Source organism: Pteronotus mesoamericanus, unplaced genomic scaffold (assembly GCF_021234165.1).
Source record: "Pteronotus mesoamericanus isolate MK-2021 breed Mesoamerican mustached bat unplaced genomic scaffold, CSHL_Meso_final contig_100, whole genome shotgun sequence".
Taxonomy (NCBI): domain Eukaryota; kingdom Metazoa; phylum Chordata; class Mammalia; order Chiroptera; family Mormoopidae; genus Pteronotus; species Pteronotus mesoamericanus.
The window spans coordinates 4,113,468-4,139,540 of record NW_026554999.1 but is presented as its reverse complement, the minus strand read 5'-3'; the positions used below and the strand labels follow the sequence as shown (position 1 = coordinate 4,139,540).

The window sequence follows — 26,073 nt, the reverse complement described above, 5'->3', positions numbered from 1 at the left end:
TCTTCTAGAATATAAGCTCAGTGAGACCGGGGACCTTTGCTGTCTTATTTACTATTACTGGCACCTAGAATAATAGCTGGTACACATTAAGAATCCAATAAATATATTTTTGAATTGAATAAATGTTTTCTTTTAAAGATTTTATTTATTTTTAGAGAGAGGGGAAGGGAAGGAAAAAGAGAGGGACAGAAACATCAATGTGTGGTTGCCTATCACAGAGCCCCTACTGGGAACCTGGCTGGGAATCCAGGCATGTGCCCTGACTGGGAATCAAACCAGAAGACACTTTGGTTTGCAGGCTGGTGCTCAATCCACTGAGCCACTTCAGCCAGGGCTGAATAAATGTTTTATAGACCTGAGTAGATGTTACTAAGTCATTTAAAGAAATAAATAGGATTATCTTAATCTTACTGATATTTGCTGTACATTAAAAGTTAAAATATATTTATTCAAGTGAAATATATATTAATAGATATTGGCAACATTTAAAAATACTTGGCTTTTAAAGATCACTTTTGCTGTTAATTTGACTGGATTTGTAATTTTGAAAAATTAATTGTATTGAGATTAGCATCCTTGTAAAATTGAATGGAAACATGAGCTGTTGTATCTTTTCTTAACAGTCAAGTGGATTATCGAGCAAAACTCTGGGCTTGCAACTTTTGTTATCAAAGGAATCAGGTAAGAAAACCCCCATTGCAGATGTTAATGCTCTAAATACTGGTCTAAATACGTATATTTAAATTATAAAGATAAAATTGTTTTCATGATGAAATATTGATATTGAAATAGTAAAATATTACTTTCATTATTAAATGATCAGGAAATATTTATTTTCAGTTAAAAATTTCATTTTTCTAGCAAATAACTTACTAAATTTTTAAAATTTCTTTTCTATTTGTAGTTTCCACCTACTTATGCTGGTATATCTGAACTGAATCAACCTGCTGAACTTTTACCTCAGTTTTCTAGCATTGAATATGTAGTTCTGGTAAGAACATAAGAGTAAATCTTTAAGAAAGTTTTAAATATCCAGTAATTTATACCAAAAATAGTTGTTAATTGAGATGACTTAGAAGGCATCATTCTTGATTTTCACATTGAATTGGTGGAGCATTTCAAAGGTAAGAACTCTTGAGGTCTTTTAAACAAGATAATACCTCTGTTTTAGGTATTTGATGGGTGGCCAGGATATTGGATGGGATGGTGTAATTTGCTGTTCTGAGTAGATCAATAAACACTCAAGTATCACTCTTGCTTTGTAGTTGGAAGGTCAGCTTACAAATACTTAGTCTGTATGGTCCTGGAGCCTGAAGATATAGCCTCAAGTCTAGTTAATTATTCTTGCATTGGTCCTTCATAGGAAAATCATTTTTCTTCTCTTTCTGAACAGCTTTACAAAGCTGTTTCTATATTTAAGAGCGAAAATAATATCCTTAATGAATCTTGTAGAGAAAGCAGAATATGGACCACTTGTACCAGTCAGTATTTTGTTTAACCTGGCTTGTTTCTAGTTCTCTTACAATCTAGTTCAGGTTTAGACAATTATTTTATAAATTTACTACATTTTTTAAAGCTTTATAGTTACTTTTTATTTTAAAAGAAATTAAGTACTTGTTTTAAGAAATGACACCTCATACAATTAAATAAAATTGAGGGTGAATGTCTCCTCTGTGTAACTGTAAATACTTTTTTTAAACTTAATTTTGTACTTGATATGTCTTTGTTGTCTCTCCATGCGTATATAACCTGTTTCATTTCTGAAATGGCTTTGTTAGGATTTCATTTTATGAATATACTATTGATTATCCTTATATATTGTGCTTAAGTACAATGCTTTTAAAACACAGTGTTTTGTTTTTTTTTCCTTCTTATGGCAACAATATTTTAACAGCGTGGTCCTCAGATGCCTTTGATATTCCTGTATGTAGTTGATACTTGCATGGAAGATGAAGATTTACAAGCCCTGAAAGAATCTATGCAGATGTCATTAAGTCTTTTACCACCTACAGCTTTGGTTGGACTTATTACTTTTGGGAGAATGGTGCAGGTTCATGAACTTGGATGTGAGGGCATTTCAAAAAGCTATGTCTTCAGAGGAACAAAAGATCTGTCTGCCAAACAACTGCAGGTAAACAAGCACCTGTCTATGAGCATGCCTCTATATATGTCTAAAAAAGCTTCTGGATATAAATTTTTAGAAAATATTTTTATCATCTTGACTAATTAAATTGTTTTATTTCATTTCATTTGCCTTAATTTTTATCATACAGTTTGAAGATCTTTTGCTTTTAATGGTATCTGTAACATTTAGAGTGAAACTGGAAGTATTTTACTGGAGATTTGAAGGTCTTATAGAAGAGTCATGCTGAAGACTGAGAGGAAGCAACCACAGAATAGTTAGCTTTTGTTTCCTGACATCTCACTTACTAGGAACTAAACACTTTTAATATGTTTGGCAAAGGGATATATTTTAAGACCTAAGAGATGTTAATATAAGAACAATGGGTATATATTTTTTTCATATACTAGGACAACATTTTTATCTTTTGGGTAAATTGAAGCTTTATCTTTCAAGGCAGGGGAGTTATGTGTAGCATAATAGGATCATCTGGGGATATTTAAAAAACTTTTTTTTCTTTCCATAGATTTTGGTAGACCATGAGAGAGTGAGTGAGTATGTGTTTATATTAGAGGTGGCTGGAAGGGTAGGATTGCTCATGCAAGTATTCAAAAACTTTCTAAGAGGTTCTGATACGTAGTTGAGAACAGCTACCCTAGAACATGATAGGTGAGGCTGGCATAAAGTAGACAGACATGAAATCAGATTTTAGAAGTATCCAGGTAGCCCAAAATGAAGAAGATTTTGAGGATGACTCTTACTTGGAGCTTGGCAGACTGGGGTAGTGGTGCTACAGTTATTTGAGAGACCAGGTACTGGAGGAATTCAGTTCACAGGTTTGGGTGGTGAGGATAATGAAAGGTGAATAAGATAGTCAGTGAATAGTGAATATGACTTGAGGAAGTGGAGAAAATTAGAGTCTGTTCTTCCCTGAGATTTGTTGAAGGTAAAGAAGGTGATAGTGTAAGGGTTTGATAGAGAGAACTGAGGGACAGAGGTTTCATTTAGGAGGAACACTGAGTATGTTATACACAGAAGGGAAAGAGAAAAGAAGGTGAGTGAAAGCAAGAGTGAGATGTGGAGAGAGAGGTTTGAGAAGACATGGTAGGGATTCTTTCAGGAGCACAGGAAGCAGAATACCTTCCGTGTGGGAAGAGAGAAAGTGGGCAAGTAACCTCTCTGTGCCTTAAATTTTTCTACTGTAAAAGAGAGATAAGAATAGTATTTACCTTACAGGGTGGTTATGAGAATTAAATGGATCGTGTCTTTATATGTTTGCTATTGTTATTTGTTAAAAAAAGTTATTTATTTATTTGTTTTTAGAGGGAGGGGAAAGAAGGGAGAAAGAGAGGGAGAGAAACATCGATGTGTGAGAGTAGCATGGATCTTGCGTGCCCCCAGCCAGAGGTCTGCCCCGCAACCCAGGCATGTGCCCCGACCGGGAATAGAACTGGCAGCCTTTTGCTTTGTGGGACAGTGCCTAACCCACTGAGCCACACCAGTCAGGGCTATTGTTATTTCTAAATTGTTAATTTATTTAAAATGGCTTAGTGTTCTGATTATAAAGTACATTTTACTTAAATTATATTTCTGTAACACATAAAGCATCTGCCCTTTTTGCAGCAGGCAATGAATGCCTGCAGACTAAAGTTTTTTTCGTCCCTTAAAATGTTTTTATTTTCTGTCTATGTGGTTTTATTTTCTAGCCATGTGGTTGAAAAAGAGTCTGGTCTTTTCTCCCCATGTAGTCCTGGGTTCAAGTCTTAAGCTCTTCTAAGTTGTGTGATCTTGGGTTGATCTCTTTGCTTATTTTCTCATCCCCTATGGAAAGGGATAAGCAATAGCTGCTTAGCAGGGTTATTATTAGTACTAAATGAAATAAATTGAGAACACTCAGTATAATGTAAACTATTCCAGGATTTTTTTAGCAGAACCTGGGTTAACACCTTGCTTTGTCATTTACTGTTTGTAGAAGCTTAGGCAAGTTACTTAGCCTCTCTGAGTGTCAGTTTTCATTTGTAAAGCGGGGACTAAGAAATCTACTTCATTACAGTTTTGTGAGGAAAAAATATATATAACGAGTTTAGCACGTAAGTCTTCAGTAAAAAGTTGCTGTTCCTGCTAGGATTATAGGAAGCACTGCAGGATTAGTTTAATAATTTTTTTTCTTAGCAGATCTTTACATGTTCTGATTTTCTAGTATATACCTTTATACTCTCTTACTTCATGACTAAGCATTTCCAGATTCAAGAAAACTTTAGTGAAATAACATTATTTCCATATGTTTAGAGAGGAATTGTGCACACTTCTAAAATTCAAAACAAAACCAGCAGTTTGGTTAGGTGTTAAGTCAGAAAATTAACAAGTATAGATACACAAAGTATGCGTACCTTATAACCCCGTTTATACAATGCCATGTACTTCTACATAACACTTATTACAATTGCAGTTTTGTACTTAATGACTTGAATTGATTAACTCCTGTCTTTTTCACCAGATTTTAATTTCCATAGGGTCAGGAACTATGTATTTTTTCACCATTAGATGCCTGTAAGATAACAGGGATGAATGAATACAAATTGAGAAATATAGTCATTCAAGGTTACACAATAACTTAATTTGACTATTAATTATAGAAATAAAGTATTTCTGAGCTAATATCGCTCTTCTTTGCTCACATAGCACCTTGTACTCTGCTTGTTTTTGATGATTATTTCACTGTATTGTTATTGTTTACCTGATAGACTCTCCAACTAGACTTTTTGCATTCTGAGGAAAGTGACTTTGTTCTTTATTTTTGTGTTCCTAATACCTCGTATAGCACCTGAGGATGGTAAATCATTGATATATCTTTGTAAGAGTAATGAAATGGATATCATAGAAATAATCTCTTTACAGGAAATGCTGGGGCTCTCTAAAGTACCAGTTACTCAAGCAACGCGTGGTCCTCAGGTACAGCAGCCACCTCCTTCCAATAGGTAATAAATATGGCTAAGGGAATTTGCCAATTCATGTAGCTGTTTTAAGTGTCTCATGCCCTTAAGTTAAACATAGACATTCAATGATACTATTGTATATTGTTAAATATTTTTAGAAATATAAATATATTGCATTAGTATACTTCTTAAGGAGTCAAGATGGAATCACATCTTTGAAATAGTCGATTTCTCATCATCATAATTTAAGGAATTACTTTAGTTTTGATATATTTCCAATTTTCTGTTTTTAAGTTGAGAAAAACTTAATTTTTGTGGTTGAGAGCAGGTGAGCAAAAAATAAGGTCTCAAAAGTTTTTCATTTCGCTTTCTTAGCCATAGAGGTAGCTTTTTCCCCTAACCTCTCAAATCAAAGATAGTATTGCTAAAAATAAGCTCATGTATCTTCTCATAATTATTGCAATAACCTTAAAACTTAGTAGGTTGGTAAATGAAAGTTGCAGTCCTGAAGTAATACTTGGTTTGACCATTTCATGAATAGCAGTTGTAGCCAAAGTGTGGTTCCTGGACCAGTAGTGTCAGCATCGCCTGGGAACTTGTTTGAAATGCAGATTCCTTGGGCTTACACCAGATCTTCTGAAACAACACTGCAGAACCAGCAATCTGTGTTAAAGCCAGCCCTCTGGGAACCAATTCTGATGTACACAATAGTCTTGAGAACCACTGGTCTACTGTGTATTCAAATTATTTTTCTCTCTTTTTAAGTATGTAGATAGTTTGTTTCTTAAACCCTCACCCACAAATAAATGGCTTTTTAATTTTGTTTTACAGATTCTTGCAGCCAGTACAGAAAATAGACATGAATCTCACAGATCTTCTGGGGGAACTGCAGAGAGACCCTTGGCCTGTACCTCAGGGAAAGAGACCTTTGCGTTCCTCTGGGGTGGCACTTTCCATAGCTGTAGGACTACTTGAGGTAGTGACAATAGCATTGTTTTGGAATGCACATGTGTTTGTCTGTGTATGGGATGGTATGCACAAGATAATGTTGAGTGAAAAAAAATGAGGTCATAGGAGAGCAAGTATATGATTTTATTTATTTGAAGTTTGATCTGCAGAATATCCTTTTGTGTATAGAGAGGCTTTTGGAAGGATGTTCATTCAAATGTTAACAGTGACAGGATAAGGTCAGTTTTACTTTTAAGTAGAATTTGAAAATTTTATACTACACAAATCTTAACATTATAATTAGGAAAGAGTTATTTAAAAATTTTTTAAAAATTTGAAATGCTTTCAAATTTACAGAAAAGTTGCAAAGAACTTCTTTTACCCTGAATTATTTGAGGTTGAGTTGCTGACATAATATTCCCCACCCCATGGTTGCAATTCCTATAAACCTATTAGAGTCTCCTTTATAATCACAATGTAACTATTAAAATCAGAATATCAACACTAATAGGTTACTACATGTAATTCTCAGACCTCAGACCTCATTCAAGTTTGCTGATTATTACCATAATTTTCTTTTTTTAAAGATTTCATTTATTTTTAGAGAGAGGGGAAGGGAGGGAGAAAGAAAGGGAGAGAAACATCAGTGTGTGATTGTGTCTTGTGTGCTCCCAACTGGGGACCTGGCCTGCAACCCAGGCATGTGCCCCAACTGGGAATTGAACCAGTGAACCTTTGGTTCACAGGCCGGTATTCAGTTCACTGAGCCACATCAGCCAGGGCCCAATTATTTCTTTCAATAAAGGAATTTAGTTCAGAGGTATGCATTTAGTGATTTTGTCTGTTTAGTGCCCATCAGTCTGTAACAGTTCCTTAGCTTTTTTTTGAATTGCATGATTTTGACCCTTAGGAAGATACAGGCCAGTTATTCTATAGAATGTTCCTCAACTTGGGTTTGTCTTGTATGCTCACAATTAGATTGAGGTCTTGCGTATATTTCAGAAGTAATGCTTTGTTTTTGTTGCATCCTATAAGGTAGCACATGATGTTTATTTGTCCCATCACTGGTGATGGTCATTTCGATGGTCATTAAGGTTATATCTCCTAGGTTTCTCCTCTGTAAAATTATTCTTTTTTTTAAAATTTTTTAAATTAATTAATTTTTTCAAATACATTTGTCTCTGCCTACCCCCAACCACTTTCCCTTGCCCCTCCCTTCCTCCCTCCCTCAACTCTTCCCCTTTGGTTTTGTCCATGAGTCCTTGCTATATGTTCCTTGACTTTCCCCTTCCCTTCCTTTTACCCTGCTCCCCCTGTAAAATTATTCTTATTTCCCCTTTCTTTGTAATTAGTAAACATTAGATGGGAGAATCTTTGAAACCATGCAAATATCCCCTTACTCATCAAACTTTCAACTTATTTATTAATGTCACTGTGGACTCACAGGCTTCTTATTTTATACAGTGAGTTATAATTTGTTACTATCATTATTCTTTTAACTTTTTACTTTGACAACATCTTCTAAACATATGGAAAAGTTAAGAAAAAGGTTTAAAGATTAATTGAACTTTTACTCAGATTTCTCAAGTGCTAATATTTTATTACATTTGATTTTTCCTTCTCTCTTGATATTTATATTAATCTTTCTATATGTATCTATATTTCACACTAACAAATTTTAGGAAAGCCATATGAAAGTTAGTTAAAAACACAATGCTCCTTATAAATACTTCAGTGTGTATTTCTTAATTACAGAAACTTTTTTTTTTTTTTTTTTGCTTAACTACAGTTTGGTTAACAAAATCAGGAAATTAAGATTAATATAATACAATTTTCTAATCTGTAAACTTTTTTCAGATTTTACCAGTTACCCCAATAATACCCTTTATAGCAAAAAAAATAAAAAATAAAAAAAATCCTGGATCATGCATTATATACAATTGTTAGGTTTCTTTGGCATCCTTAATCTGTAGTAGTTCCTCAGTTTTTCTTGTGTTTCATGACATTGATAATTTTTAACAGTGTAGAGTAGTTATTCTGTAGAACAAGTCTCAATTTGGGTTTATCTGATCTTTCCTCATGAGTAGATTTAGGTTATACACTTTTCAGGAATATTACATAATTGATTTGTGTTCTGCTTTGTGCAATGCATCTGGAAGCTCATGATGTTGATTTGTTTTATTACTGCTGCTGTTAGTTAACTTTGATCATTTGGTTAAGGTAGGTTCTGTCAGGTTTTATTTTAAAATTAGGAAGTCTCTTATTTAGTAGAGGACTTTAAAAGAAAGGTATTCAAACATTTTGTTTTTAAATTCTATTTTAAATGTTTGATTATTTTATTTCTTGGAAAATGTATGATATCCTGTTTTTTAGAAGCTGTGTATCATAGTTTGTTATCAGAAATGTACATTCTTGTGTTTTCCCTTAAACTCTTTTGATGAGTTACTTTTATCTGATAGTGTATTTTTCCCAACACTGGTGCCCGTATCATGATATTCATTGGCGGTCCAGCCACTCAGGGGCCAGGAATGGTGGTTGGTGATGAATTGAAGACACCTATAAGATCACGGCATGACATTGAAAAGGACAATGCCAAATATGTTAAAAAGGGGACTAAGGTAATTGTGGTTTTTAAGTCTTTTTGTCTTATTAGAAAAATGCATTTGATAAAAAGAATACAAATATTTTGTGATAAATCCGGTATTATGAAGTCTGATATTGTATCTGCTGTTCAGAATTGGAAAAATAGTATTCTTTCTTGATAACTTACATTATAATTTTTCTGGTTTTAAATGTTTAAAAACTTAATAGTACATACCAATACATGTCTCTTTAAAGATTACTCCTGAGAGAAACCCTGTGTGCCTTTTTTAATATTTATGTTAAGGAATATATTTCCCGTTACAAAAAACTTGGATTCTCTAATTTTTCATTTCCAAGAGACTGTATTTAGATATGTATATTTTTCATAGTTTGAATAGTCTTTTTTTTTCTTTTGCCATTTGTTTTCTCTTCGTGTAACTTTAAGTTTTATTTGTATTTCTGCTAGTACATTTTCCACTAATGTTTATTTTCGACTCCATTAAGCTGGTTTTGTCTGTTGTTGTGCCCCTTTTAAAAAAATTCTCTAGCATTCGTAATTTTAATTTAGTTGTGCTATATTTTCTCATATTTCTTTTTGGTAGTCATTATTTATCATATATTTTTAACTGTAATTAATAAAAAGTAATTTTTGTTTCCATAATGAATGCTTTTATTCTTGCCACCTAATTTCCCTTTTGAGCTTGAAATTTCTGTTAGCGCTCAAGAATGTTTTATATATTTTTTATCTAACTGCCTTTGTTATGTCTGTTTTTGATGTTTTTGTTACTTAGGTGTGGATTTAGCCAGGAAAAAGAGTTCTGTGTTGTTGTTCTACAGTGTTTATGTACAAAGAGCAATTGTGCAGTGTGCCTTCCTTCAGGCTTAGAGTAATTTAGTGTACAGTAGTCTTCCCTTATCCTTGGTTATGCATTCTGCAGTTTCAGTTACCCATGGTCAGCTGCAGTCCAAAACTACAATATTAAATGGAAAATTCCAGAAATAAACAATTCATATATTTTAAATTACATACTGTTCTGAGTAGTGTGATGAAATCTTGTGCTGTCCACCGTGAATGTGAATCATCCCTTTGCAAACTGTAGATGCTACCTGCCCTTTAGTCACTTAGTAGCCATCTCTGTCATGGTATCCTAGTTCTTGTGTTCACACCTGTCACTGTATTCTAGTACTTGTGGTCAACTTTTACTTAATAATAGCCTCAAAGCACAAGAGTAGTGATGGTGGCAATTTGGATAAGCCGAAGAGAAGCAGTAAAGTGCTTCCTTCCAGTGAAAAGGTATGTATGTATGTATAGGAGGAAACATAGTACATACAGGATTTCGTGGTTTCAGGCACCCACTGGGGCTTTTAGAGCATAATCCACCATGGATAAAGGGAGTCCACTGTATTTAGAAAGAACTGCTTTTAAAGAATGTGAAAGTAGCAGACTTAGAGAAGTTGTATTATTTTATGAGACATATAAAATTAAATTTTAACAGATTACATTTAAATTATGGATTTTTTTTTTAGTATTTCTTAGATCATTTTAATCTATTAATGGGAAAAAAGAATTATAGGATGATTAGTTTGTACATTAATTTTATTTGTTTTTAAAAATCTTTTGTAGCATTTTGAAGCATTGGCTAATCGAGCTGCTACGACTGGTCATGTTATTGATATCTATGCATGTGCATTAGATCAGACAGGTCTCCTGGAGATGAAATGCTGTCCCAACCTTACTGGGTATGTATGTATATATTTATAGTTTTTGCAGTTATAAACTAATAATGACAGTGTACAAATATGAACCAGTAATGACAATTTAGGGGAAAAAAGAAAGCCAGCCATCATCTTGCCACTTCATGGCACCAGCTGTCAACAGTTTTTGATACTTCTTTCACTTTAAATTTTTTGTAAAATATAGTTATAAAGGTACAATTCTGTTTGAAAAGCTCATCTTAATATTCTATAATCATTATATTATCAGCTTTTTAAGGATATGATTCACATACCATAAAATATACCCATTTAAATGTACAATTTAATGTGGTTTTTTTTCTTTACTGTATTCACAGGTTGAGCAACCATCACATAATGTAATATTAGAACATTTATATTACCCCTGAAAGAAGCTCTGAACGCATTAGCTGTCATTCCCTACTCTTCCTTCCTTCCTCTTCCCCCTCCCTTCTCAGTCTAGACCACCACTAATTTACTTTCTCTATGGATTTGCCTATTCTTGATCTTATTGGGAAACTGTGTCATTTTTCACCATTAAGCATGATGTTAACTGTGGGTTTTGCAAATGCCCATATCAGGTTGAAGACTTCCCCATCTATTGCTAGTCTGTTGAATTTTTTATTTTCATGAAATGGTGTTGAATTTTGTTAAATACGTTTTCTACATCTATTGAGATGGTCACCTGAGTTTTGTTCTTTATTCTGTTAATATGGTGTATTACAGTAATTTTTTTTACAGATAAATCTTACCTTGTGAATAATTCTTTTTATATATTGCCAGATTGGATTTGCTTGTATTTTGTTGAGGATTTTGCATCTGTTTTCATAAGGGATCTTGATCTGTAGTTTCTTGTTATGTCCTTGTCTTGATATCAGGGTAATACTGGCCTCATAGAATAAGTTGGGAAGTGTTTCTCTTTCATTGGCAGTCAGTCATTATGGAGTTTTGGGATAATTTAATTAGATTTTAAAAAACTCAGGTATGTCAATTTATTTTCAGGTTTATTTATTTAATGCTGTCATCTAGTAATTATTAATGAAAATCTACTATATGTCAAACTGTTAAAGGTACTGGAGATGCAGCAGTGAACCAAACATAAAAATCTGCACTCATGGAGCTTATCTTCTGTTGTACGACTGTTCAGTGTAATTTTCTATTGGACATACTCTCTTCATTGTCTCATTGAAATATGGCAAGTGTGACTGAGGAATTGAGTTTTTAATTTGAGTTAATTTACATTTTCATTCAATTAGCCACATGTGGGATGCACAGTTCTAGTGAAAGGAGAAGAGACTAGTAAAATAGATAGTGTGTCAAGTGGTGATAAATGTTAGGGAGAAAAATAAGTCAGGAAATGAGGATAGGGGTTTGCAGTTCTAAATAGGGTGAGGAGGAATGACCTCATTAAAGGCGATGGTTTAGCAAAGACTAAGCAGAAGTAGAGTGAGCCATGTGCACATAGAAAGGAAGAGTGTTCCAAGCAGAGGGAATAGCAAGTGCAAGTTGAGAATGTATCTCTGGTGATTGAGAAATAGCAAGGAGGCCAAAGGGTAAGTGAGAGGGGCAGATTCTGAGGGCCTTGACTGTTGTTAGGGCTTTGGATTTTACTTTGAGTGAGATGGGAAGTCATTGGAAGGTTTTCAGCAGAGAATGATGTGATCTGACAATGGTCTAAAGGGATCATCTCACTTCAGTTGTATCATTGAGCATTGTTTTATTATAACATTAGTAAAGAAAAACATTTGATTCCTGTCTGGAGCCACCCTCTGTGTGCAGTTTGCACATTCTTCTCATGTTTGGATTTTCTCCAGGAACTCTGGTGTCCTCCCACATTCCAAAGATGTGCAGTGAGGTGAATTGTCATGTCTAAAATGTGCCAGTCTGAGTGAGTGTGGTGTGTGTGTGCTCTGCAGTGGGATGGTGTCCTGTCCAGGGTGGGTGCCTGCCTTGTACCTGAGCTGCTGGGATAAGCTCCGGTCACTCCTGAACCTGAATCAGTATAAACAGGTTGGAAAAGAGTGATCTTTCTTGTTTTATTAATCTTTCTTAAATGGATTCATATTTATTTCAGTGTTTAACATTAGAAGTGTTTTGGGTCTTTCTTTAGAAGTTTGGTGATGTTTTTGTGACCAGAAATATGCCATAGGAACTTAACTTGTGTTTATATCAATTAGCCTGTGGTTAAAATTGGTTTTGTTATATGTCATTTTGCTTCAAGTTATAATTTCCAAGAACCTGTTGGTGTTAAATGAGGACTTACTGTGTTGGGATACAGGAATACCAATGATTGGATTTTGGATATATTTAGAAGACAGAGGGTTTGATGATAGATTGGATCTGGGGTTCGAGGAAATCAAAGGCGTTTCCTAGAAGGATTGAGTTGCCCTTATTGAAGTGATAAGACTGTGGGAGGAAGAGTATTTGGGGAAGAGATTAGTAGTATATTTCTGAACATGTTTGGTTTAAAGTGCCAATATACACCCATGAGAACATGTCAAGTAGGCAGTTGGGTATTACATACATCCTAGAATGCAGGAGATAGGTTTGGCCTGGATGTATAAATATGGGAGTTGTCAGAATATTTGTGGTTTTTTAAAGCAATAAAAATGGTTAAGATTGTATGTTGTAGAATGTAATACTGGGGACGTCACTGGTAACCTTCCTAAAGGCAGTGAAGGTGACTTAGAGTGAATTACAAAAAGAACAGGCAAAGGTAGTTGGGAGCAGCTGATATAGATGAGAACTTTCCAAACTTTCACATGTACAAATCAGTTGGGTATCTTGTTAAAATACAGATTCTGGGTTTACTATGCATAGCGTGGGTCTTGAAATTATACTTTTTGAGAAAGATCCTTGGTGATGCTAATGTTGGACCAAGGGCTGCAACGAGTTGTAAGGGTATAGAAAGGTTTGCTGTAAAAGGAAGATGATAAGTGGGGCGGTGTAAGTTGTCATTACTATAGGATGCATTATCAACTTTAGTGATAACAGGTGATCATAGATGACATGTTTGTAAAAGTAGAAACTGTGGAAGAAATTTACATAGAAACTCAATACAAACTGTTAGAATTAGTATGTCAAGTTGTCAAGATCAATATACAGAATTCAACTATATTTTTATATACCAGTAACAAACAGAAAATAAAATCAGAGATAGCATAAATGAAGACTTAACATTATCAAAAATAAAACTATTATTAATTATAGCACATCAGCTTTCATTTTTTACCTATTTTAATTTTTGATTACATTTTATTTAAAATTACTTAAATGTTTTTAAAATATGAGCAAATACATGTGAATATTTGTATGTATATGCATTTGTGAGTGTTTTTATCCCTTTTTATATAAATAGAAAATTTTACACACCTTCCACCACTTTGCATTTTTCACATCTATCCTGGAAATCTTTCTGTAGCAGTGTATGACTCCATTATGTCAATGTGCCCTATTTTATTCAGCTAGTTTCTTAAGAGATGGATATCTGCATTGTTTCCAATATTCTGTTATTATAAAAAGTGCTGCATTGAGTAGCTTTATGCATATATTTTGCTTTCCTTTTTTTTGTTATGCCAGAATATTTGTGGGATCAATTCCTAATAGTGGGGTGGCTGGATTAAACAGAAAATACATACGTAATTTTGTTAGATATTGTCAAGGTCTCCTGCATTGGGGTTGCAGTATTTCGTATTCCCATCAGCAGTACATGTGAGTGCCTGTTTTTCTGCAGCATTTCTAACAGAGTATGTTGTCGCACTGTGATTTTTGCTTAGAGAGGAAATAGTATCTCAGAGTAGTTTTTTACTTTTTATTTTTTTTTGGTATAACTAAGCAATCTATTTTACTTAATTTATTAATACTTTTTATTACGTTTATTGGAGTGACATTGAATAAGATCAAATAGGTTTCAAGTGTACATTTCTATGATACTAGATCTGTATATTGCACTATGTCCCCACCCTCTAAAGTCAAACCATCATCTTCTTTTCTTTAATTAATTAGTTATTTTTTTAATTGTTCAAATACATTTGTCTCCATTTTCCCGCCACAAATTTCCCCTGCCCAATCCACCCCGACTCCCATCCTCAAACCTTCCCCACTTTGGCTTTGTCCATGGGTCCTTTATACACGTTTCTTGACTTGATCCTTCCCCTTCTTTTCCCCATTATTCCCCTTCCCCCTCATTACTGTCGGTTTGTTTTTCCTTCCAATGTTGCTGGTTATATTTTTCTTGTTTGTTTTGTTGATTAGGTTCCACTTATAGGTGGGATCATCTTGTATTTGTCTTTCACCCCCTGGCTTTGTTCAATTAGCATAATGTTCTCTAGTTCAATCCATGCTGTTGTGAAGGGTAATAGCTTCCTCCCTCCCTCCCTTCCTTTCTTCCCTCCTTCCTTCCTTCCTTTTGGTTTCTTTTGTTTGTTTCTTTCTTTCTGCTTCATAGTATTCCATTGTATAAATGTACCATAGTTTTTTGATCCACTCATTTACTGATGAGCACATAGGATGCTTCCAGCACTTGGCTATTGTAAATTGTGCTGCTGTGAACACTGGGGTGCATAGGTTCTTTTGAATTGATATTTTGAGACTCTTAGCATATAATTCCAGCAGTGGAATCACTGGGGCAAAAGGCAGTTTCATTTTTCGCTTTTTGGGAAAATTCCAAACTGTTTTCCACAGTGGCTGCACCAGTCTGCATTCCTATCAACAGTATACTAGGGTTTCCTTTTCTCCGCCACCTTGCCAGTATTTCTCGTTTGCTGATTTGTTTATGATGGCCATCCTGACTGGTGTGAAGTAATATCTCACTGCGGTTTTAATTTGCATCTCTCTGATGGCTAGTGATGTTGAGCACCCTTTCATGTGTCTCTGGGCCCTGTGTATGTTCTCCTTGGAGAAGTGTCTGTTCAGGTCCTTTGCCCATTTTTTAATTGGGTTGTTTGTCTTCCTGGAGTGCAGTGCTGTTGAGTTCTTTATATATTTTGGAGATCAAACCCTTGTCCGAGGTATCATTGGCAAATATATTTTCCCATATTGATGGTTACCCTTTCGTTTTGCTGATGTTTTCTTTATCTGTGCAGAAGCTTTTTATTTTTGATGAAGTCCCATTTGTTTATTCTTTCCTTTATGTCCCTTGCTCTAGGGGACATATCACTGAAAAAATTACTGTGTGAGATATTTGAGAGTTTCCTGCCTATGTTCTCTCGGACTATTATGGTATCGCACCTTATATTTAAGTCTTTTATCTATCTTGAGTTTATTTTTGTGTAGGGTGTAAGTTGGTGGTCGAATTTCAATTTTTTGCTTGTAGCTGTCCAGCTCTCTCAATACCATTTGTTGAAGAGGCTATTTTTACTCCATTTTATGCTTTTCACTCTTTGTTGAATATTAATTGACCATAGAGACATGGGTTTATTTCTGGGCTCTCTATTCTGTTCCATTGATCTATGTGTCTGTTCTTATGCCAGTATCAGGCTGTTTGGATTACAGTGGCCTTGTAATGTAGTTTCATGTCAGGTATTGTGATCCCTCCCACTTCGTTTTTCTTTCTCAAAATTGCTGCCACTATTCGGGGTCATTTATGGTTCCATATAAATTTTCAAAACGTTTGTTCTATGTCTGTGAAATACACCATTGATTTTAATAGGGATTGCGTCGAGTCTATAAATTGCTTTGGGTAGTATGGACATTTTGATGATATTAATTCTTCCAATCCATGAACATGGTAAATGCTTTTATTTATTTGTGTCTTCCTTAATTTCTCTCTTCAGTTTTGTGTAGTTTTCTGCATATGGGTCTTTTACCTGCTTGGTTAAATTTATTCCTAGGTACTTTATTTTTCTTGTTGCTACAGCAAATGAGACTTTTTTCCTGATTTGCGCTTCTGATATTTCATTTTTGGTGTACAAAAATGCCTTTGATTTCTGAATATTGACTTTGTATCTTGCTGTTTTGCCAAATTCATTTATTAGGCCGAGTAGTTTTTTAGTAGAGTCTGTGGGGTTTTCTATGTACACTATCATGTCATCTGCAAACAATGATAGTTTTACTTCCTACTTTCTAATTTGGATGCCTTTTATTTCTTTTTCTTGTCTGATCACTGTGGCTACAAGTTCCAATACTAGTTGAATAGAAGTGGTGAGAGCGGACAACCTTGTCTTGTTTCCGATCTTAATGGAAAAGCTTTTAGTTTCTGCCCGTTGAGTATGATGTTGGCTGTAGGTTTTTCATATATGGCCTTTATTATGTAGAGGTATGCCCCCTTTACGCCCACTTTGCTGAGAGTTTTTATCATAAATGGATGCTATACCTTATCAAATGCTTTTTCTATATCTATTGATATGATCATATGCTTTTAGTCTTTCCTTTTGTTTATATGATGTATTCTGTTTATGATTTGCATATATTGTACCGTCCTTGCATCCCTGGGATGAATCTGATTTGATCACGGTAGATGATCTTTTCAGTGTATTCCTGGATGTGGTTTGCCAGTATTTTGTTGAGGATTTTAGTGTCTTATGTTCATCATTGATATTGGCTTGTAGTTTTCTTTCTTGGTCATATTTTTATTTGATTTTGGGATTAGGATGATGCTAGCCTCATAAAAAGAGCTTGGGAGTTTTCACTCTTTTTGGATTTTTTGAAATTGTCTGAGAAGGGTAAGGGTTAACCCTTCCTTAAATGTTTTGTAAAATTCTCCTGTGAAACCATCCAGTCCAGGAATTTTATGTGGTGGGAGTTTTTTGATTACTGCTTCAATTTCACCAGCTGTTACTGGTCTGTTCAGGCTTTCTGCTGCTGCTTAATTCAGTGTTGGAAGGTTATATTTTTCTAGAAATTTGTCCATTTCACCCTGGTTTTCAAGTTTCTTGGCATACAGTTGTTCGTAGTAAATTCTTAAAATCCTTTGCATTTCTGTGGTATCAGTTGTAATTTCTCCTATTTCATTTCTGATTCTATTTATTTGGGTCCTTTCTCTTTTTTTCTTGATGAGTCTGCTTAATGGTTTGTCAATTTTGTTTATCTTTTCAAAAAACCAGGCCCTGGATTCATCGTTACTTTGAATTGTTCTGTTAGTCTCTATGTCATTTAATTCCGCTCCAATCTTGGTTATTTCTTTCCTTCTACTGGCTCTGGACTTTGTTGGTTGTCGTTCCTCCAGTTCTTGTAGATGTAGGATTAGGTTGTTTATTTGAAATGTTTCTCTCTCATTTAGGTAGGCCTGTATTGCTATGAAGTTCCCTCTCAGGTCTGCCTTCGCTGTGTCCCATATGCTTCGGGTTGTTGTGTGTTCATTCTCATTTGATTTCCAGAAACTTTGGTTTCTTCTTGACCTCATTATTAACCCATTCATTGTTGAATAGCATGCTGTTCAGTCTCCATGCATTTGAATGTTTTTAATTTTTTTCCTTTAGGTTGGTATCTAGTTTCAGGCCCTTGTGGTCTGATAAAATGCTTGTTACGATTTCAGTTTTCTTGATCTTGTTGAGGCTTGTTTTCTGTCCTATCATGTGGTCTGTCTTTCAAAAAGTTCCATGTGCATTTGAAAAGAATGTGTATTTTGCTTCTTTGGGATGAAAGGTTCTGTCAGTTAAGTCCATTTGATCTAATGCATCGTACAGTTCCACAATATCCTTGTTGATGTTTTGTTTGGAAGATCTATCCGTTTTTGACAGTGGGGTGTTAAAATCCCCTACTGTCAGTGTGTTGTTGTCTGTATCTTTCTTGAAGTCCTCCAAGATTTTTCTTCTATAGTTGAGTGCATACAGGTTTACAATGTTTATGTCTTCTTTATGGATTCTTCCTTTGAGTACTATGAAATGTCCTTGCGGATCTCTTTTTATGGCCTTTGTTTTGACATCTATTTTGTCTGATAAAAGTATTGCTACCACAGCTTTTTTTTGCCTGTCTATTTGCTGGGAATATTTTTTTCCATCCCTTTACTTTCAGTCTGTGTAGGTCCTTTGTCCTGAGGTGGGTCTCTTATAGACAGCATATGTGCAGGTCATGTTTTTTATCCATTTAGCCATCCTATGTCTTTAGTTTGGAGCATTTAATCCATTTACATACAAAGTTATTGATAAGTACCTATTCATTTTTTTTCTTTGTAGTTCTTATCTTTCTTACTCTTTCTTCATCTTCTTAAAGCAGTCCCTTTAGCATATGTTGCAGTGCTGGTTTGGTGGAGGTGTATTCTTTTCGCTGTTTTTTATCTGAGAAACTCCTTATTTTGTCTTCCATTTTAACTGAGAGTCTTTCTGGGTAGAGCAGTCTTGGTTGCAGGCCTTTGCTTTTCATTACTTGGTGTATTTCTTGCCATTCCCTTCTGGCTGGTAGTGTTTCTATTGAGAAATCATCTGCTAGCCATACTGGCCTCCCTTGTATATTTCTACCTGTTTCTCCCTTGTTGCCCTTAGGATTCTCTGTTTGTCTTTGATATTTGGTGTTTTAATTATTTTGTATCTTGGAATGGGCCTTGTTAGGTTACTCTTGAATGGGACCCTCTGTGCTTCCTGGACTTGTGTGACTTTTTCTGTCCTCCAATTAGGGAAGTTTTCCATCATTACTTTTTCAGACAGGTTCTCTATCCCCTTCCTCCTCCTCTTCTCCTTCTGGTATCCCTATTTTACAAATATTATTACGTTTTAGGTCGTCCTTCATTTTCCTAAACGCCTCTTCATTCTTTTTGAGTCTTGTTTTTGTTTTCTTGCTCCTTCTGGGAGCTTTTTTCTACCTTGTCCTCCAGCTCTCTGATTCAGTCCTCTGCTTCATCTAGCCTGCTTTTGATTCCTTCTACTGTGTTCTTAAATTCAGAAATCTTCATTTCCTCTTGCCTCTTCTTGATAGGTTTTTTGTCCTTTTTTATGCTGATAGAGTTTTGTAGTAAATTCCTCATAGTTTCCCTGCAATTTCTTGTAATAGTGTCTGAGCTCGTTGAGTTTCCTTAGAACCACTGATTTGAACTCGATATCTGATAGTTTACTTTCCTCTATTTCAGTTACTTCTCTTTCTGGCGATTCCTCCTTTCCCTTCAATTGGGGGGGGTGTTTCTTTGTCTTCCCATTATTTATGAGTCTCTTATTTTTTGCTTCTGCTTCTTAAATTGATCTGTCTTGATATTCTGACTTTGCGGTTAGAACTTCTATGGTAGGAGACCTCTGTTTTTTCTTTGTGGATCTGCCCCTGATGATGTCAGATGTTGACCTCGCGTGACCTTAGGCAGTCTGTTCAGGACTTCCAGGAATCTAATGTCTGTGGCTCTCTCCTTCAGGTGTTAATCTAGTCACTCTCCACTCAGCAGCCAGTCTTAGGCACCAGAGTCTGTCCTGGAGGCAGGGTTATTGTGTCCCCTGAAGCTGCTGCTGCTCAGGAGAGTAGTCTCCCCAAGCGAGATGGCTGCTGCTGTATGCGGGTGGAGTAAGCATCAGGATTCTGCTAGCTATTCTCTCAGTTCTCTCCCCAAAGCCTCTGTCTCCAGTCTTTCCTCAAGTTCCTGTAGACCAGTCTGTGACCCCTTTATCCAGAGATCTACTATCTTTGGCTGTCATTGTGTACTCAGTTGTCAGGCTTAATCACCACAGGGACAGGGCAGAATCCCTCCTGGGTGCAGGGTTATTGTGTCTCCTCATATTGCTGCTGCTCAGGGGAATGGTCTGCCTGAGCCAGATGGATGCTGCCTCTATGAGGGATGAGTCAGCACTGGGTTCCTGTTGGCTACTCCCTTAGTTCTCTCCCCAAAGCCTCCTTCCCCAGTCTCTGCTCAGTCGTCTCTAGCAAACTTTGCCCCTGCCTTTGCTGGAGCCCAGTGTAAGTGGCTGCAAATAAAAATTTATGTGTTGGCCCTTTAAGTGGGAGTTTGCGTCTCTAGCCACCCATCTTTGGCAGAGAGCAACCCTGCCGCTTTTCACAGCTGGGTGTTCTGTGTCCTTTTTGGACTCTCATGGTGTAGGCTGCAGATCCCTGCTTATGGTTTAGACCCCGCTCTTCTCAGCGGCATCCAGCTGGCTGTTTGAATATCCCTGTGGTGATGTTGCCCGAGGGTGCCCAGCCAGTGTTCTCAAGTGTCTACCGCACTCCTTACCAGCCAGGTTTTGCTAAAGCTGGTTCTTCTGTCTGTCTGAGGTTAAAAGGCTCCTCTCTCGCTATTATTCAGTTGTTTGTTCTAGGTTATTTCTCCACAATTTAGTTGTAAGTCCAGGTTCGTCCTGGGAGGAGGTCAGGGTGACTTCCATTCACTCCCCTGCCGTCTTGCTTCTGCTCAAACCATCTTCTGTCACTATACATTAGGCTCTACTCTATTCCCCACCCTTCCCTCTCCCTTCCCTCTGGCAACTACCACATTGTTGTTTGTGTTCATGAGCTTCAGTTTTATATCCCATGTATGAGTGAAATCATATGGGTCTTAGCTTTTTCTGTCTGACTTAATTTCACTTGGCATAAAATTCTCAAGGTCTATCTATATTGTTACTTTGTCTTTTCTAATGGCTGACAACAAAACAAAGAAACAACTGACTGAATTGGAGATAGCATTTGCAAACAATAGCTCCACCAAAGTTTAATATCCAAAATGTATAAAGAAGTCATAAAACTGAACACCATACCAACAAACAATCCAATTGAAAAGTGGGCAGAGGACCTGAACAGACACCTCTCCCAAGAAGACATACAGACGGCAAACACATATTAGAAAAGATGTTCAACTTTACTAGCTATTTGGGAAATGCAAATGAAAACTAGAATGAGATACGACCTCACTCCTATTATCAACAAGACAAGTGATAGCAAGTGTTGGACAGGTTGTGGAGAAAAGGGAACCCTCATTCACTGCTGTTGGGAACATAGAGAGTGGTACAGTTGCTATTGAAAACAGTATTGTGGTTCCTCAAAAAATTAAGAATAGAGTTACTCTACGGCACAGCAAACCCTCTCCTGGGTTGTTACCCCCAAAATTGAAAACATGTATTTGCAAAGAGATACGCACCCCTATGTTCATTCCAGCATTATTCATAGTGGCCAAGACTTGGAGACAACCAAAGTGTCCTTCGATAGAGGATTGAATAAAGAAGATGTGGTACATATACACAATCAGAATAGTTTTTGACAGTCAGTTTTTTTTAAACAAATTATAATAGGTACATGCTTACTGAAAAAAGATTAAACAGTACCGTAGCACATAAAGTGAAAATAGTCCCTCAGTGCCCCTCTACTCTCATTCACTGGGTGTAACACTATCTTTGATATGACACACACAGACAACATATGCATATACACATACACACATATACGTTATTATTAAGATTGAGAATGCATGCTGTAAATTGTCAGGTATCTTCACCAGTGTGGAGAACAGGGTGGGTTGGGTAGGAGAAGCACATTTGTTACTGTATACCCTTCTGCAACTTTTGAATTTTATAATGCATGAATGTGTTACCTCTTTAAAAAAGAATTTTTAAAAATTACTGAGAACATGCAAGTGTCAGGGGTACTCAGGAACCGTCAGAACTTAGATTATTTGTGCATTGAGTACATTCTCAAATATGTGAGTTTTCAAAATCAGCCCTGGCTCATGTGGTTCAGTGGATTCAGCGCTGGCCTGCGAACCAAAAGGTTGCCAGTTTGATTCACAGTCTGGGACACATGCCTGGGTTGCAGGCCAGGTCCCCAGCAAGGTGCATGCAAGATGCAACACACACTGATGTTTCTCTCCCTCTCTCTCTCTCTCTCCCTTCCTTCCCCTCTCTAAAAATAAATAAATTAAAAATTAAAAAAAAATTAATGGTAATGTAGCACATTTTAGGAAATATCTTTAAAATTTGTTAGTAATACTGAGAGGTAACTTAGTTTTTTGGTTTTAACACATGAACTCACAACTTGGGTCATATGCATTGTTTTTTGTTTTTTCCATGCAGAGGATACATGGTAATGGGTGACTCTTTCAACACTTCCTTATTCAAGCAAACTTTTCAGAGAGTCTTTACCAAAGACATGCATGGACATTTTAAAATGGGGTTTGGTGGTACATTAGAAATAAAGGTAAGAACCAAAACTTGATGTGGGTGGTATGCTATCAAAAGAAATTTGTAGGCTTGATCATAATTTTAAAATACCATTAATCAAATTTAACATATTCTCTAAAAATCATGGTTATATTGTATTGAAACCCAGAGTTAGAGATTTCATTAATTAGAAAAATGTCATTATTAAACGGACAGTGAAATTTTACTCGAGTATTTCTTAGAAAAGAAGATATAGGTAAAATTTGCCTTAACTTTGTGTTTTTCTTTATATAAAGTTTGACTTTTTTTGTGTGCTTGATCTTTTTTAGTGCTGAATTTGCTTATGCTAGTGCTAGGTTTTTTGAGGTTGCTGTAATTGGTATCTAAGTTATGAGAAACCTGTGCTATTCTACTTGTATAATCAGTAATTGTTTTATGGTTGGTAGTTTGTTGATAATGTTTTGTCATTCATTTCAAATTTGAATTTTAAAAACCCGAAGACCTAGTTTTACAAGGACACATTGATTTCGAATTTTGATTAAATGTTTCTTATTAATGTTGTTATTTATTGAATGCTTGCTAAATGTTCAGCATTAAGCTAAGAAATTATAGCGATTGCAAAGGGTATCTAAAGAACAAGTCTTCTTATAAACAAACTTAGTTTTGACAGAAAGACAAGGTTAATATGATAGAATGAAATAGTAGGTTATGAAAGTGCTGTAAAGGTTTAGGGACAAAAAAAATGAATGTATCTGGGACACAATTTATCCTAAAAAAGAAATGATTTTATTGTGATTACATTGGTTTTTGAAAGATGACAGAATTTAAGTTGGCTGAGGAGAATGCATTTTAGTCAGCCTAGTGTGAGGAGAGACGCAGGTGAGAATCAGCACAGTGTGTTTGGGGAAGCTGCCCAGTGAGAGTGAATGGTTTGTATTGGAATGTAAGGGAAGTAGTTTAATTCTGTGTGTTGATTGTGCCTTGGGTAGAATTTGTCTGACAGGCACATTCAGCATTTGTCAGGAAAAACCTTAAATAAGAAAATTGGATTAGTCTTCTAATTTTTTTAGATAGAAGATAAGTAATAGCTTAAATTTTGATGTCAGTGGAGATTGGAAAATAACCAATCTTGATGACAGATTTTCTATGGGAGTAAAAATAGAAGGTGTTTAAGGTTTTGGGGTTAGGACATATGAATTTTGGGTATGGTATGCTATTGAATTGAGGGTGAGTTGAGGGTGAGTTACCAAATGGAGATGATCTCTGGGCAGCTGAAACTAGAGGATTAAAGTTAGGTCAGGCTAGATTTTAAATTTGGGAGTTAACACAGAAGCGCTTACTGATTATTTAAACATTTGTTTATTTATTTTAGAGAGAGAGAGAGAGGAAGGGAGGGAGGAGGAGAAAGAGTGAGAATGAGACAGAGAGAGAGAGAGAGAAAGAGAGAGAGAGATGCATTCATTGGTTGATTCTTGTGTGTGCCCTGCCTGGGGATCAAACCTGCAACCTTGGCATAGCGGGATGATGCTCTAACCAACTGAGCTGTCCTGCTAGGGCCACTGATTGATTATTTTATTTTAGTATATTTTTTATTGACTTTTTAGTTTTAAATGTGGGAGAATGTCTTTATTCTTACATATTTACAGTTCAATGTTTGAGGTTATCTTTGAGCACATCACAGTATACTGTGTTTTTATTTTGTAGACTTCAAGGGAAATAAAGATTTCAGGAGCTATTGGACCCTGTGTGTCTCTCAATTCTAAAGGACCCTGTGTGTCTGAAAATGTAAGTCACTTTTATTTTAAAAAGAAAATACAGTTTAATTCTCATGACAGAACCAACAGAGACCTGGGGTCAGCCTATAGCATCCTTTTAAAATTATTGTTGGATTGTTTTTCAGTAGAATGTGGTTCAGCCTCCACTGGTACACCTTTATTTGTGGTTACCCTTTCTGACTACCCCTTTTACCACCCACCCCTAAATTAAAACTTTTGTACTGTCACCAGTCTTCTATTTTTTATGCCTAAGTTACTCCTTGCCCCAGTGTACCTAAAACAAAACAAAACAAAACAAAAAACAAATTATGATTTGGAAATTTGGAGACTTCTGAAAATCAAAATTAATTGTGAAATTATTTTGTTAGTAGAATTTACAACAAAATACGCAAATTAGACAGACTTGTTTTAATTCCTTTCTTATTATTCCATCTAATGGAGGTATAATACACTTAAAAATGATAGAATTCTGTTCTGTTGCTATAGAAAGGATGATGGGACAAGTAACACAAAGTGGGGAATCATCTTAAAGTGACTGGGTTAAAAATTAATTTTAAGCAGTTCACATGGTAAAGATTTATATCTTAGAAATTTTCTTGAGTGTAAGACTGCTTAAAATACACAGTTCTGATCCAGAGAGCCTGTGTTCATAGGTGCATATATTATGTGTTAAGTCAGTATCTCTTTACACATACTAAATAGTTGGATAGGAGGATAATACTGTAATTATTTCATTAAATGGTATATCCTTTAAAATCTATAATATGAAGAACTTGCATCAATACTTGTGCAATTAGCAAAAATTTGAATCATTTTATAATTTTATTATAATTTTATTGTGTAAAAATTGCTTAATTTCATGATTTATATGATTTTCAAAATCTTAAGTTTTAATGTTCAGTGAATTTGTTAGAAAACCTCTTTGTGGAGGTTTTATTCCTCTCCCCCTTTCACCGTGGTATATATTACAGTAATAAATTATATTGTCTAGTTTTCAAACATATTATGTTTGTTGTTTTTTTTTTCAGGAGATAGGAACGGGTGGCACTTGTCAATGGAAGATATGTGGGCTTAGTCCCAGTACAACCTTAGCAATATATTTTGAGGTTGTCAATCAGGTATGACTTTTTATATTTGAATATTGAAATGTATATTTGAACAAGTACTTAATTTAGGTCATGAATATTTTGTATTTTTTCTTCCAATAGTAAATATGAGGCAAGGCTTAGTCTATTTTAGAGTTTTTATTTGTTATTTTCTATTTTTCAAAGATAAACTCCTTGGTGAGAGGACATACTATAATAGAAAGAGATGTCAGAGAAACCTACACATGCCCAACCTTGGGCAACCCAAGTTAGTCTTACTTTTTTTTTTTAAAGTATAAAATTGAAGCATAGGTAAAATCTTAAATTTTGTTCCAGCTATGCATTTTTGTAATTTGGTATCCAGCTCCTGATTGTCACAAGGTATGTTCAGGTAATGATACATGAATCCGAGAGGAAAGTTTTTTTTTGTTTGTTTAAAAAATATGAAATGCTTCATGATTTTGCCTGTCATCCTTGCACAGGGACCATGCTAAACTGTATCTTTCCAATGTTAGTGTATGTGTTGCTGAAGCAAGCTCAAGAAAGTGTAATATTTCAAATTCCATAGAAAAAAATTGGAAGGTAAAGGTTCCAATATTTGGAAAGATATTTTTTTTACTATATAAAGAAATTATCATTATTAAAAATGATTTAATGTATAAATTACTGACTTTTGTACCACAGTTATTAAGCATAAAGTGAACTACAGACTATTAAAAATCACCCTTCGTAAGACAGATGCAGAAATTTTTTTTTTTTTTAACAGTTAAAATTTGTGAAAAAGATAACAGCTCTTAGGGACCAAAACAAACAAAACCAAAGCAAGAAAGTCTATTGTCAAAAGGCATGAAGAAAGTTTTCCTACTGGCTACTTGCTATTTCTTGCTGAGG

The 26,073-nt window shown here is 35.3% G+C and overlaps 1 protein-coding gene and 1 pseudogene across 3 annotated transcripts in view; one reads left to right on the top strand and one right to left on the bottom strand.

Annotated features, from left to right (window-relative positions):
* The window catches only part of SEC23A (SEC23 homolog A, COPII coat complex component), a 66,773-nt gene that overhangs the window by 6,916 nt on the left and 33,784 nt on the right, over positions 1 to 26,073 (top strand). For all 3 annotated transcript variants that reach the window (XM_054589703.1, XM_054589622.1, XM_054589784.1), the window contains exons 3-12: positions 624 to 681; positions 905 to 991; positions 1,895 to 2,131; positions 5,021 to 5,100; positions 5,890 to 6,034; positions 8,466 to 8,624; positions 10,214 to 10,329; positions 22,236 to 22,359; positions 24,027 to 24,107; positions 25,126 to 25,215. In XM_054589703.1, the coding sequence (XP_054445678.1) occupies positions 624 to 681; positions 905 to 991; positions 1,895 to 2,131; positions 5,021 to 5,100; positions 5,890 to 6,034; positions 8,466 to 8,624; positions 10,214 to 10,329; positions 22,236 to 22,359; positions 24,027 to 24,107; positions 25,126 to 25,215 (1,177 nt within the window). The remainder of the gene's footprint in view (positions 1 to 623; positions 682 to 904; positions 992 to 1,894; positions 2,132 to 5,020; positions 5,101 to 5,889; positions 6,035 to 8,465; positions 8,625 to 10,213; positions 10,330 to 22,235; positions 22,360 to 24,026; positions 24,108 to 25,125; positions 25,216 to 26,073) is intronic.
* LOC129064368 (uncharacterized) lies at positions 25,620 to 25,719 on the bottom strand (annotated as a pseudogene).